Genomic DNA, 14,145 nt, shown 5'->3' with positions numbered 1-14,145 from the left:
AGGAATCAAAAAGCTTCAAGAGTGGACGTGTAGAAAAATGGGGCAGTACGGAGTAGATTGGGGTTACATTTGGCTCGGCGGGGAAAAGAAGGGAGTAAAAAGCGGATGGGAAACAAATTCAAAGCATATCGAGTAGTAGTGAGCTGCTTGTATTTGCTTTGTGTGTCATTTACCATTTTTATGTGTGAATATGAGTGGCGTGTACGTTTGTATATCTATGTTCAGTATGTTTGGTTAATTTCCCTTCTTAAATTGTCTGTCCTTCCTTTTTGATAAATTGAGATTCGTCCAGTCGATATCTGTACAACGGTGTTTACGGCCGACGATCAAGTTCCAGATGACCTCTGCGTCTCGGTCGCTGTCGTCATCGACGACATATCTAGTTACTCCGTAGTGACGTTCGTTAACCCCTGACTGGAAACAAAAGTCATAGCAGTACTTGATATGATGCCGCCATCAGTCCCTTACCACGAACAGAAAGGAGTACGTGTGAGTTGGTCATCATCACCTCTACCACCACCATCTCTACCATCACTGTTATCATCGTCATCATCGCCGTTATCATTACCACCGTTCACGAAATTGGGCGGGCTTGTGGTTATGTCAAACATACGTCACATGATATGTCTAGCCATCAATCATCTGTCCATGCCTCGTAAAGGTTGCGTGGCGACCATTTCCCATAGCGCGTCGTATGTCGAATCTGGTGAAGTCGAACACGTTCACTTTTTGATAGCTCGCCCGAAACAGGAAAAACAAAAGAAACCTATACGTACTTCGATGAGAGCTGCTTGGCTAGTTCTGCATACTTGAGGAACTTAGAATGAGGGGACTCGTTGGTTGAAGACGCACCGCCATCGGACGCCACGGACGGTGGCTGCGACGGAGCAGGTGACACCGATCCCCGCTCCGAATTTTTGTCGGTGTCGGAGTTATTATCTGACTTAATGAAGTGCATTTTTGACAAATGGTGTCGGTAAGCGCCCTTCGAAACAAAGTGTGTATCGCAAAAGGCGCACTTGATCGATGTGCCTTCAGGTGAAGCGGTAGCACCCTCGCCACAGGCCCATGAGAACGCTAATATCGATCCGGCAGCTCCAGGCAGGCCTGGGATACCGGGTTGAGCTGATGCAGCATTCGATACGCGTTGCGTCTCTGTTTTGTCTAGAAGCTTCTCGAGCTCTCGGAGTGGATTGTCTTTTTTCTTGCCTTTCTGCGGGGTGGTTACGGGACCGGTCTTGGCGAGCGGCAGGCGATCTTCTTGCAGCGACGCAGCACTTTCACCACCTGGCGAACGCGTCAATAGCTGTCTTGCGGCACTTTTGTCGTCAGCAATGACGAGGTTGTCGGGAACGCCCGGGCTAGACGCCCTGGTCGACGATTCGGACGGTGCCGGGGAGGCCCGCACGTGCGCCCCTGCACCAGCCGGGGATGGTGCGGAACGGCTGGACTGCCTGTCAGGCGAGCTGCCGCCGTACTGCGCCCTCCCAAAACCACTGGGCGTCGAGCCCCTGCTGGGGTGGTCGGGCCCCTCCGATGAGCCCGGACTTTTGAGCATCTGAGCTGCCGCTATTGCACTGTTGAAATTTCTTGGCGATCCAGCCGGATGCCAAGGGGGATAGACTTCCTCGTCAATACCTAGCCGCTGCAAGATTCCAGAACTCGCCTGCCGCTTGCCCTTGCCATCGAATGACTTTTCAACAAGTTTCTCGAGCGACGCAAGGACCGAGCTCCCAGGAGCGGAGGAGGACGCAGAAGGGCCAAATGACTCATTGTGTTCTTTGACAGAGTCTACTGACTTCGGAGTAGCCGACCGGTGGCTTTCCGAGTCGTCGTCATCCTCACGTCCCCCCATACCTCCGCTACCACCAAACAGCCGCGAACATTGTTTCACGTGTGCCACGAAATCTTTGGCCTCAACCTTTTCGCCGCATTCTTCACAATTGATACGGCCCATGGCTAGCGCCTGCTGCTGCTGTTGCTGCTGCTGCTCGGGACTACAAGCTTGCCTTTCGAGCTCCAGAAGCTTCCTAACGGGCAGAGACTTCTTTCCGCGGTCACCTCTAACTGGTGTACGCTTGGGCTGCGGTTGCTGTTGTGTGGGAGGGACTGCCGTTGTTGCTGCGGCAGTGACAGCTGCAGCGGCTGCCATCGCCGGAATGTCGCCGATCGATCGTAAAAGGTTATCCTTGTAGTGGTTGTTCTTCACCATGTGATAGCTGAGCTCCTTAAGCGAGCTGAACGCCTGGTCGCAAACCTTGCACGTGAGTACGGCATTTACCTGACTTTGGTTTTGCGCTTTCTCTTCTGGCGATTTCCACGACACGATCTGTTCTTGGCTAATGATATTCGTGTAGTGCTGAGTAACCTTCATGTGTTGAGTCATGTCAGCAAGACTCTTGAACGACTGACCGCACCACATGCATTTGAGAATTTGACGCGTCTGTTCGGCACCCTTGCCCAGCCATACGTCCTGTCCGCGCACAAGCTTTCGCGGCAGAGGCACGCCGTCTTTCGTTGTCGGCTGCTGAGGTGGCTGCTGCTGCTGCGCGTGGGGGGTGTGCGGAGCGTTCGCCTGATGCTGAGTGGCCTGCACCTGCTGCGGGGTATGCTGAGCCTTGGCTGCCGGAACGGCAGACGCAGGCGCGGCAGTCGACGCGGCCGTGGCCGATGTCGAGGCAGCCGCATGCATGCCAGCCATTCCGCAGCGAGGCGAGTTCTTCATATGCACAGTCATGTGTTCTAACGACTGGAACTGTTCCTTGCACCAGACGCATGTAAACACATCCTTTGTCTGCTCACCCGACCTGCTGATCCATTGTGATTGCCACGGGTTCTGTCGGTTCGATGGCCGAAACGAGTCGCGCGTCTTGAGGCCGTGTGCATCAAGCTTCGGCTGTTTGGCTGGAGGCGCTGGCTTCCAGTCCATCCGGGTGGGTGCCGTTGACACGAGCGAAGTTTTCAATGATGGTGTCCACTGCGCAGCCTCTATTTTTGACGCGAGGCTGGCCAGAGGCGATATAGCGGCTGCGGCTGACAGAGTGAGTGCCGGCAAATTCGATTGCTGTTGCTGCTGTGGTTGCTGTTGCTGATGCCGTGAATTAGGAGCTAACGGTGCTACTCTTGTGGAAGATGTCATCCTATTATTGCCCCCGGAAGGCTTTTTCGAGAGATCAAGAGGGGCGTCAGGAGCGGACATATCTACTGCGTCCGTCGTGCTACCCTGTGGGCTGGGTGTAGCTCGTGCTAACGCAGCAGCACTGTCACTGTCCTCTTCATCGTCCGAACGCCGCACGCTGAAATCCAAAGGGTTTGCAGCGACGACAATTGGCTCCGGACTTGGGGGGGACGGTTGTTTAACGACATTGTTGTCGTTGAGATCCGGCTTAAGCTCGCCATGTTGTTGCTGCGACTCGTCATTATTGTCACCGTCGTCGTCGTCACCTAAGAGACCAAAAAGAAAAACAAACAGTCATACGACACACGACGTTAATAACGTAGAAAGTGAATCCTTGCGTGTACTTAACTCAGAGATAAATAGGACGCATCAATAAAATAACAGCTACGTAAACTACTGTTCCTCAGGAGCTTGTGCCCTATCATTCTGCAGAACACTAGCACGAGCAATAGCAGCTGGAGCAAATCGAGTGCGGTCGTCAAAGGAGAAATAACGCAACATCTCTCTCTCTCTCTCTCTTCCTTTCTCTGTTTGTCTAAACTTAACGACAACGGTCAGTTGGATTACTATAGTAATGTCCGACCTTAAACGTTGAAAGAGTGCACAACAGCGTTTCTACTGCTCCCCTGCTCCAGTTCCCAGCCATCTCACCGTTGTCTTTCATAGGACCAAATTGATAATATGCGTGACTGTTTACGAAAGTGGCATTTACATGCACTTGCAAATTATCTGAAGAATCGAAAAGCGCATTGTCGTTGATGGCGATGAAGACGGAAAATAATCACCGCTGATCGCAGGTAAGCTAGCAGGTGAGGCTGGCTGGCTGGTAAGAGAATGAACAAGCAGCACGCTGCCAGCCCGCCACGGATCGGCCCACCAAAAGGCCGAGCGAACGATTAACCGCCAAACCAATCCACTAGACCAGGCCATACAACGACAGCAGAGAAAAAGAACGCGGACAATCGTGGCTGAGCTGAACGAAGCATGAGGCGAGTCAATGGAACGACGATGTCTATTCGACTGACTGGTTGTTCGTCCTATTGCCTCCCCGTTTCTCAGCTATCCTGCGACTCGTGTAGCAGCATCTACTAGCAGCGGCGGTCGCTGTTCCCCCCTCGGTGTTCATTTCGCGCCGCGTGCATCTCTGTTCGAATGTCTTCGCGCAAACGATTAATCACCAAAGCACGGTGGACATATTTCATCGTGGAAGCTATTCTCGCCACACTGCTTACTGTTAGCTTCTGTATATGGTCCTCTGCTGGCAGCGCCAATCGTAGTCTGTTCCAATGCCAGTGCTAGTTCTATGCCGAGCAATGAAACCCAAGCCTGTCCGGCCATGCGGCCAGGTAAGAACGTTCCCTCCCCATAGCCGAAGCTGTAGCAAGCCATTGGAAGGGGGAAGGCGAGGTAGGGAGAGAAAACCCCGTGACCGAGCCCTTCATTTAACAGTAATAGGTATTACTATGGTTTTTGTTGTTGTTAATAGTATCATTATTATCGGCTGGCACAGACAGCCGGCAATCCGTTGTGTAAGGATCATCGTCGTCGTCGTCGTCATCGACTGCTGCTTCATATTTGCTGCAGTTTGTCACTGGGAGAGAGCCGTAAAGATCATCAGAACACACAGCGACCCTCCGAACATGTTGCATCCGATGACAGAATGAACGGTGAAGTTGTGATGCAATTGTGACGGTCCGTGCTGGCGTCTCAGCGTGTTTATAAGATAGTTTGTTCCGAGTTTCTGTTATATATGCGCATATATATTGACAATACCACCTGGCACGGGTGCGAAGGAAACCAATGCAAAGACGAGCAATAATCTCGGCCATTTGTTGTTTTCGTGAATTTATCAAACCGCTGAAATTACCTCTTGTATTGTTAAGCAGTTGTGTCAATCATCACTATGGCTCATATGCAACATGTCCGTAAATATATATATATATTTCATACCATTATTTCCATAAGGACATCTTCATCGAGGACCGCGCTGGACACCGAACGTGAGTAACGTATTCTATGGTGTTAGCTCTTTCAGAGGCGATGCTGCTTCGGCTGAAGGTTGCTGCTGTCTTGCTACGAATGTTGCGACTGTTCTCATTTTTTACCTCATTTAAATATGCTCAGATTACGTTTGTCCTACCGGCCTTTGGTCATTCCCTCTCGATACGTGTAATACGTACAAGTTTGACGGTACCATTTGGCAAATCGAATCGACGATCCAGCGGCGACAACTGAAAGTGACGGTTCACGCGTCTAACGCGATTAGGCGAATCATAGAGACAGTGATGACTGTGGTTGCGTTACGCTAACAACAACAACAACAGGTGCCGCAAATAGAATCATTACTCCAATTCCACCAGTACTACGGCCAGGACTATCGCTCCAAGGTTTCGTTGGTCGAACGAGCAAAAGGACGAACGAACGAACGAGCGAACGAAGGTGGCCTGCTCAGCTGCCCGCCTGTTTCCCTGCTAGGATGATAATAAATGATGCGTTTGAAGGGACGACGCGTCGCTAAGTTCAGTCACTGCCTACGCGCTGCTCCTTATCCTTCTCTTTATTTTTCCGTTCTCTTGACTTTTCTGTTGGGTAGAATAGCAGGTCCATCAATCGCGCAGCCGGAATGCGCATCAAACACTTGGGGGTGTCTAGTTGTTCTTTACTTACTCGATAATGGTGATACGGCTTGGCGCTTGCGGATGGCGACGACGACGACATAGGCGCTTAATTCCGGCGACTGCTGCGGAAACAGCAGCAGGGCCACTCCAACTATGCTGTAGATGGAAGATGACGAAAGAAAATCAGGAAGACTAAAAATTAATTACGAAAAAAACGCAGGAGGACGAACTGACCATCACTGCGTGATAATTATCATCATCGTCATCGTGCCCATAACATCGTGGACATCGCTTTCAGAACTGGTCACAACAGCGGTAGAGGCTATGGCATAGGAGGCATCGTTCGTTCTCCCTATTCCTTACCAGTGACCGTGTAGAAGCAATAATCTTCACGGTGGTGGTGGTGGTGATGATGATTATTGAAATGATGAAGACGACGGCAACGACCGATAATGGCGGTGAGGATGATGGCCACGACGATGTCGCCGCTGCTGCTGCTGCTGATGGTAATACAAGAAAAAATATGATGAAAACGAAATGAAAGATGAAAATAACGCGAGGGGGGCGGCATTAGTTGAAGAAAAAGAGACAAACACACAGAGGACAATGATCGTGTTGAGGATGATGCTGACGAGGAAGCGATTGATGATTCAGCGGTAGCGGCAGCGCAGCAGCATCATCATCAGTAGCAGCAAGCTACGCCTCATCGGGACGGTAGCTGCAGGGGAATCCATAAATCAAATGTGAAAAGAACAAGATGAGGAAAAGTAACAGCGGCAACAACAGCAACAATAGCGATGATGGCGGTGATGACGAGGAATACACTGCTGTCGTTGTCGCAATGCTGCTCTCTATTCTTATTCGACTCTGATACCGCTAGTGTCGCTGCTCTGATTATAGCCGCCGCCAACAACAACAACAATGGCGAGATCTTTCTCTCGGGTTCGCGCGTCCCCACGCAGCTTCCTCGACCCGGTCTTTTCGTCACTACTCTTCATATAGGAGAACCCATCTACTTCACAAGAAAACCGTCAAGCGACATCGCCCATTGGCACCGCCATTTAACACCATCATCCTCTTTTCTCGGTCGTAAGTGCTGACAGCAATCGTGATCACGTCATACCAATTCCCAGAAACAGAAGAAAAAAGCGGGGTCAAAAGCGCAATGAGGTGGAGAATAGAATAGAACAGATATACATTGAATATCCGACCGGTCAACGGCTGCCATAACTAAATATATATGTATTTTAAATTTAACCTTAAATGGCATAACGAGTCTGGCTGGAAAAACTGATATGGAGCGGTTGGCGCGATCTTCAAAGTAAACCTCGTTGTATCTGGTCCCCCCCCCCCCCCAAAAAAAAAAAGAGTTATTATGAGAAGACTAAACGTGTTGTAGACATTCAGACGAAAATAAATAGAATCCTCGGCTGAAATCGGAAAAAAAACGTCACAAAGAGCCGAAAACGTTGCAGAGCGCCACCACGTATGCTGTACACGTCATTGCCAAGCTGTCAACGCTACGACCGTGTCCGATTGGCCGCTTCATGCCGAGCAATTATAGAGAACTTGATGAACAAATAAAGACGTCCTTTTGTCAGGGGTGACCATGGGGAGCGCTGGCAGTTGCAACTGCCTTAGCAGCAGCAGAAATAGTTCGATGACGGTGGTTATGCTCTGAGACATTAGCAATGATGTAACGGGACTAGCTCGTCTATAGCTGACCAGCACAATTAAACAGCTGAAATGTACATTTTCGCCCGTTTTGCATTCGAGGCTGATGGCTTTCGTCTGCTACGAAAATTAACGACGAAATTGAACAGAATTGTAAAGAAGCATCGAGGTGCGCCAGCGGTTCTTGGTCAATTTTATGCTCGTTTGTTTGCTGCCTACAATAGCTTATAGTAAAGTGACTTTTTCGCACTTTCCTTAATTCCATCAAAGGCAAATGAACGAACACACAAGCGGACGACAACGTAAAAAGCTAACTACACGAGCGAACAGGGTGTAGCATGCTCATAATAAGGAAAATATTAAGATAGCTGATCTTGATGCTTGCTATAATAGCTTGACTCTTTTCCCCAGAGTAAACTTTAGCTCTTATTATGTTCGATAATGTCAACAAACAGTTTTTATCAAGAACACTGTGACTGTATCTCTCCCGACCTCAATTTTGAAATGTAGGGAGAGCAACGAAAGCAATTATGTCGACGACGATTTAACAACTGCAGAACCCAAAAAAATGCTTTCCCGTATGCGCACCGCATTATATGGCTAAACAGCCATTCTTAACTAAGCACGACTCATAGACGGAATGAATTATCTGTGTGTGTACATATATTTTTTTGCTGAGGGTAGATACATTTCCCGGCTCACCGACGCCGATAGCAATGGAAGTATTGTTTATTTATGAGCTTTCATTTGTTTTATACATCAACAACGTTTTATCGATCGTTACAACAAGCACTAACAGCACCCCACCGAGATCGTCATCGGTATCTGTGGCGGCGGCGGCAACAACAACAACAACTTCGACTATTACCGGTTTTCAGTAGCCAAATCAGAACTGGGACCAGGACGATGCATACCAAACGCCAAAAACAAACACAAACAACAACAATAAACATTTACGCTGGCAAACGGTGTCTACGTAGTCCCATATTCACCCGCCCTCCCCTTTCTCTCTCGTATCTCACCGATCTGCGCCGGTGGCTGCTGGCCTTTTCTACTGTGCGCAACCTCTACCTGTATCGTACCGTCATCACATAGGCTATAAACCGTAGTAATGTGCGACACACGCACGCACGCTCGCTCGCTCGCTCGCGCTATCGGACAGCGTCATCCAATTTTGGTTCTTCTACCAGCAGAACCGCTCCGCGGGCCTTTGCTTCGGCGTATTCTGTCATCATTAGAATGACGATTATGAGAAGTAATCGTCCTCTCCTTCTTCAATTCAGCTCTTTTCCGTTCACTCCGCGCCCCATCGCGTCCTCTCTCGCTCATGAACTTTTCTTTCAGGCTTGAGACCTGTGACCCTTGCTTGTGCCTTCGCAACATCTAATGTGTTTTTCTGTCCCATGTTTAATTGCTCAGTGTTCCTCATCGTTCTTCATTAACGATGGTGATCCTTTGCTTTATCTGTCGCGTCGACAGTTCGCTTGTTCGCAACTGCCACAGCGTCACAGTAGCTGCCAACGTTTATTAGTAGAGTGGTGGTCGTCGGCGGCGGCGGCGGCGGCGTCGGTGTCTTCTCCAGGCCGGACCGCTCGGCCAAAGCAGCCGAAGGGCGGCGTTATCGTAATCCTCGGATATAATTCTGCTACTACAGCGACTGTCGTTTCTCTCCTATAGTGGTGATGCAGCCGTAATAATGGTCGTGCTGACAAAACAACAACTCCGCCATACAACAACGGCGGCAATGTTAACAGCTCTAGTTCACGCAAAAGGGGGAGGCGTAGCAGCGGGTCGGCATTGGTGGTGCTGGACGGCGGGAGTAACAACCGACGAAGAGAAAGAAGAAGACGAAATAAGTGACTACCAGCACCGATATCATCACCAACAATACATTATCAACACCATTACAGCTAGTAGCAGTAGATCGTGTTGCGTCGTTCGTGAAGAGCACGAGTATGAAAGAAACAATTGAAATGAGCTTCTAGCTAGTTCGCTCGACCTATGCTGGGATTCTAGAGTCGTATATGGAGCGTTCATCTCAAACTCTTGTACTGTTTGAGTCGAGTGGCGTATAGCTAAACGCCGACCGGATAAGTGCTCTGGCTTCAGCATGAGTCTGTCACACCCATTCAAAATTAATGTCACTTCAATTTGATCAGAGCACTATCATGTCTATGGAAATATTTATCTAAACGCACAACATGGCTATTCAAAACTATACGATCATACCAGCGGTGCGTCGAAGGATGTCAAATTATCTGTCCAACCTTGATTCATTTGGACCCAACGGATTGACGACGATGCGAGAATTTTCGCTCATTGTTTTTCGCATGTGAGGTGGTTTCGGCCTTAGCTTGCCGGTCGTGATGAAAGGCTACGCAACAGTAGGACCGTTCAACCTGATGCCATGCTTCGGATCGTGTCGATCCGTCGTTCGAAGGGGTAAATCGCTCGCAAAGGTTTCCTTGTCTCTACATACAGGGAGGTATAATTGAGTAGCAGGCATATCTGTTTGCCCATATAAATAAGCCATATTTTATAATTTTGTGTCGCTTTGTTAACTCAGCACATGTAGCCATCTGTTCTCGTCTGCATCCCCACCCACCCACTCATCCAATCGACGCCTACCATTTACGGATCAGTCGATCGACCATTTATTCTACTTTCATTACGTCGACAATTCTGTATATATGTACCATGGGGCGGTTAAGTTGTTGCCGTGTTATGGCTTCAAGTAAAAAACCTCTTCTATTCTTCTTACAAAATGATATCGCCCATTACGCTATCAGAACTATCGTGCCGTAATACCTCGAATTTAAGTTTCCCTTCTATTCTTCACATTCGAAGACAGCGGTTCGTATGTTAGGATTATTGGGTACGACGCATTTCACAGACGTCAGCTACTCCGTTCTTCACAGTTAACATTATTTTAGATATTATACGAATTTTATTGCATATCGTTTGCCGTTGTCAACGTATTGTTGTTACGGCTGCCGCCGCCGCCGCCGCCGCCATTGCTGCCGTCAGAGGCGTGCTCGGTAGTCATGAGTTAGGACCGCGTTGCTGGCATCATCGAGTCGCCATAACCAGCAGAAACCCAGTAAATGTCATTTGGCTATTGAATTGTACATAAGATAATTGTTGGTTATCACTGTTATTGCTCATTCCGTTTCATTCGCGTATCGCTTGAAGATCATCCCCGCAGCAGCGCCAGTACGTCATCCTCGTAGTGCTGCTGCCGCTGCGATCACGACTGCACCAACAACAACAACAACAACAACAACTGTGTCGTCAACAACCATTACTTCTAGCTAATACTGCTTCTACACCAATGGAAATGGCAGGGAGCGAGCTGGGTATGGATAGACGGCAACTGCAGAGGCGACAGCAACAACAGCAGCGGCAGCAACTAAACGTAAGCAAACGACCCAGCTAGCAAGCAAAGAGGCAGGCAGGCGGCACAGACTATAGGAAGCAGCAGCGGTATCTATCTCATCCCGCGGCCGTGGCTTGGTTCACATTCGCTCGTTCGTCGCTCGCTCGCTCGCTCGCTCACGGCCTCCGCACATTCGTCCGATGATCATAAATCAGAGTCAGTCAGAGCCATTCGTCAGAGCACAGACATAAGTCCAACCGACTGGCAGCAGAATGAACGGGCCAGCAGGCCGGCGGCCGGCCTGCTGGCCAGCAGCAGCGGCGAAGAGCGGCCAGTGAGCCTGCTGGCCAAGAGTTGCCTGCGATCAGCGAGTGCTTTTGTTGTTGCTGCTGCTGCTGCCGGCGGCCAAAAACAGGCGACGACCGATCGCCGCCGCAAGCCAACGCCGGTACCACTATCATCACAAGCGCGCGTTCGGATAGCGCCAGGCAACGACTAACGGCAGTGGAATCATCAACAACCAGAGCGCGTTGCTTCATTCAGTCAGTCAGTCAGTCAGTCAGTCAGCTAGCCAGCCAGCCAGCTACGTCAGGCCGGTGGGGGCCCCATCTTTCGTTGCCAATGCCTATTTGACTGGTGCTCGAGGCTCCTCCGAGTCTTTTACCGCTTGAAATCGCGCGGCGGCAACGGCGACAGGCGGTACCACTGCTACTAACAACAATAACAACAACAACAACAGCGGCAGTAGCAGCGACAATTGAATGACTGCCACTACTATAACAGTTTGCTTGCTTGCTACCAGGAAGACCCTCCCTGGCCGATTCTTGCTTCATCGTTCGGCCGCTTGCTAATCTGCCAGAATGATTTCCCTGACCCTGCGGTCTTGATAAAACTGACCGCTCGTCAAGTGACTGTCGACGGTGTTGCATGACAAACCGCAAGACTCTGTCTCTTGCCAACGGTCAGGACGGCGATGGTAGGATTTATCTAGTGCCGTTGGTGTCCGCACTGAGCGTAACGGCACTGGCAGAGGCTGTTGCAGCATTCGAATTAGCGCGACAATACCGTCAACAGTAACCTTTTAAGACATTAGTTTTCCTTGCCGGCTGTTGCTCCGAATTGTTCTTGTGGGTGCGTTAATAGTTCATGTCTAATTGAGATGTTCCTCAAACGGTGGCAACGACGAACAAATGGAGCTCTTGGTGGCGCTCATTGAGATCTGAAACTTCGCAGAAAGACAGACAGACAGACAAACAACGAGAGCGCGAATCCGAGACGACCTTCGCGTATGCTGCCACTGACACTTCCAGTACAAATATTGCTACTTCAACTATAACTATTCGTTGTGTTCCGAGAGCTACTTCAGTCAAGGCAAACACCCAAAACACTTAGTATTATGCGGCAATATACAGATGACCGTCATACGAACGTATGAGACCACGCACAAGCTGGACGACAAAATGTCATATATATCGACGCTCAGGCTCATTTACTGCCACCTTGATTATTACAAATCAGGATATAGTCTGCAGATTCTACACAACGGGAGACACTGTAGCTCTTTATTCAATTTTAAGTCGATCTGTCGATTGTTCGTGAGGGGAAAAGCCAAAGCAAGTAAAACAAAGACAACAAGAAGCAACGCGGCGCTTCATTTCGATGATGACGCGGTGGGATTGGTGAGGCCGCCACTTCCAACAACAACTAACGCTCTAGGCAGCAGCCACCCTTCCGAACAACGCCGTTCGAACGACAACAACAACGATTACCACCTACTCTGTTCACTGATATAACGACACGGCATGGAGGGAAGTTGTAAAGGATGGACTGATATGCATATTCAGCACACACGTTTGTACATATACACATAGATATGCGTCGTAGTAGTATTAGTATATAAGCACAGATGTAGATGCCGATAGTATGGACGAAAACGTCCAGAATCTGGGCGCAGCACGAAAAAGGAAGCTGAGAACGCTCTCCACGACCGTAAGCACACAACAACGTCAGTACAAATGTAGTCTTTACGCCAAATAGTTGGAAGGAGAGCAATAGAGAGACAACTGCCGCTTCCCGATAGAGCAGGTTCTAGGGTATAAAAGCAGAAGCTCGAAGATTCAGGTCAAATCTGGAGCCCTAAAGGAACCAACATGAACAAAAAGGACCGAGCTAAAATTTCCCCTATTGTCTGCCTCGCTGTTCATCCGTACAATATTTGTCCCTATCCCTCGCCTTTCTTCTTTGAGCTTATTTTATGACTTTCATTGAGCCTTAGTCATAGCAATAATAATTACCAACAGCCCGTGAACATATGGAAAGCCAAGTCAACATTTACAACATTCGCTTGAACGTTATTTTAGCCTTTGCATAAGTTTTTTTTTTGTTGCGGGATTCGTTTTTTTTGCCAACCAAGAGTGTCAACGAAAAGGACCTGTGCGGCATTTAACCTACGGCGTGTATTTTTGCCACATGGATCCCGGGTCAGGAGTGGAGCTGACGTGCGCCCCTTTCGGACGTCGACAAGCGTGTGAGGAGGGACCTCGTGCCGAGCAGAGGAGGGTCGGCTTACTAAGGCCCGGTCGGTGGGAGGTCCTCTTCGAGATCGCGACCCTCCCCCCGCCAACACGTGGTTTCCTGCACGCCGTTCCAGTCGGTGGCGCCCCCAGACGGATGCCCCCCGCACTACCCGGAACGGAGGCAAAATTCGAACCGTGGTTCAGAAAGCTGCTTTCTCCATACAAGTCTACTAGTAATAGCTTTAACCCGGACGCGAAAACTGTCCGAATTATCCAGTTGCTCTCTGAATGAAATTCAGGTAGCAGAAAACTGTTAGCTTGCAATATCTTTCGGTGAACCTCACGTCAGAATGCATATGTATATAGGTACAGTTTATATGTCTTGCTTTCGCGGTAGCCGCTGTTCTTTAAGCAAGCTGCTCTCATAGTTCGCTGTGCGTTACACATATTATAGATTAATTCGATATATATATATATATATATATATATATATATATATATATATATCTATCGAGCATCTGGCGTGAATCTCGCCGCGTTTTTCTCTTCCGTTGGATAACGTGCAGTCGACCCCTACGGCCGTCGGTGCCATTTCTAGCCTCTATATTTATTTGTTTGCCTTGACAGGATCTGATGTACGTTCGATGGGTTGACACTTAGTTGGTGCGACGGATGCTGTGCTGCGACAAGCAACTGTGCCTGTATCTATGAGGTGGACCAACATGACAACAGCGAGACGGTGATCTCCTACGATTGCTGTAGCTATACCATCAATAATCTAGC

At 49.2% G+C, this 14,145-nt stretch overlaps 1 protein-coding gene across 1 annotated transcript in view; it reads right to left on the bottom strand.

Annotated features, from left to right (window-relative positions):
* Positions 1-238: 238 nt before the first annotated feature.
* The window catches only part of LOC111259068 (protein tiptop), a 31,783-nt gene continuing 17,876 nt past the window's right edge, over positions 239-14,145 (bottom strand). The window contains exon 2 of the mRNA XM_022830761.2: positions 239-3,444. Coding sequence (XP_022686496.1) covers positions 767-3,444 — 2,678 coding nt within the window. The 3' untranslated portion in view covers positions 239-766. The remainder of the gene's footprint in view (positions 3,445-14,145) is intronic.

Source organism: Varroa jacobsoni, unplaced genomic scaffold (genome assembly GCF_002532875.2).
Source record: "Varroa jacobsoni isolate VJ856 unplaced genomic scaffold, vjacob_1.0 scaffold_290, whole genome shotgun sequence".
NCBI lineage: Eukaryota > Metazoa > Arthropoda > Arachnida > Mesostigmata > Varroidae > Varroa > Varroa jacobsoni.
The sequence above is the reverse complement of the archived record's forward strand: the minus strand, read 5'-3'. Positions and strand labels throughout refer to the sequence as shown.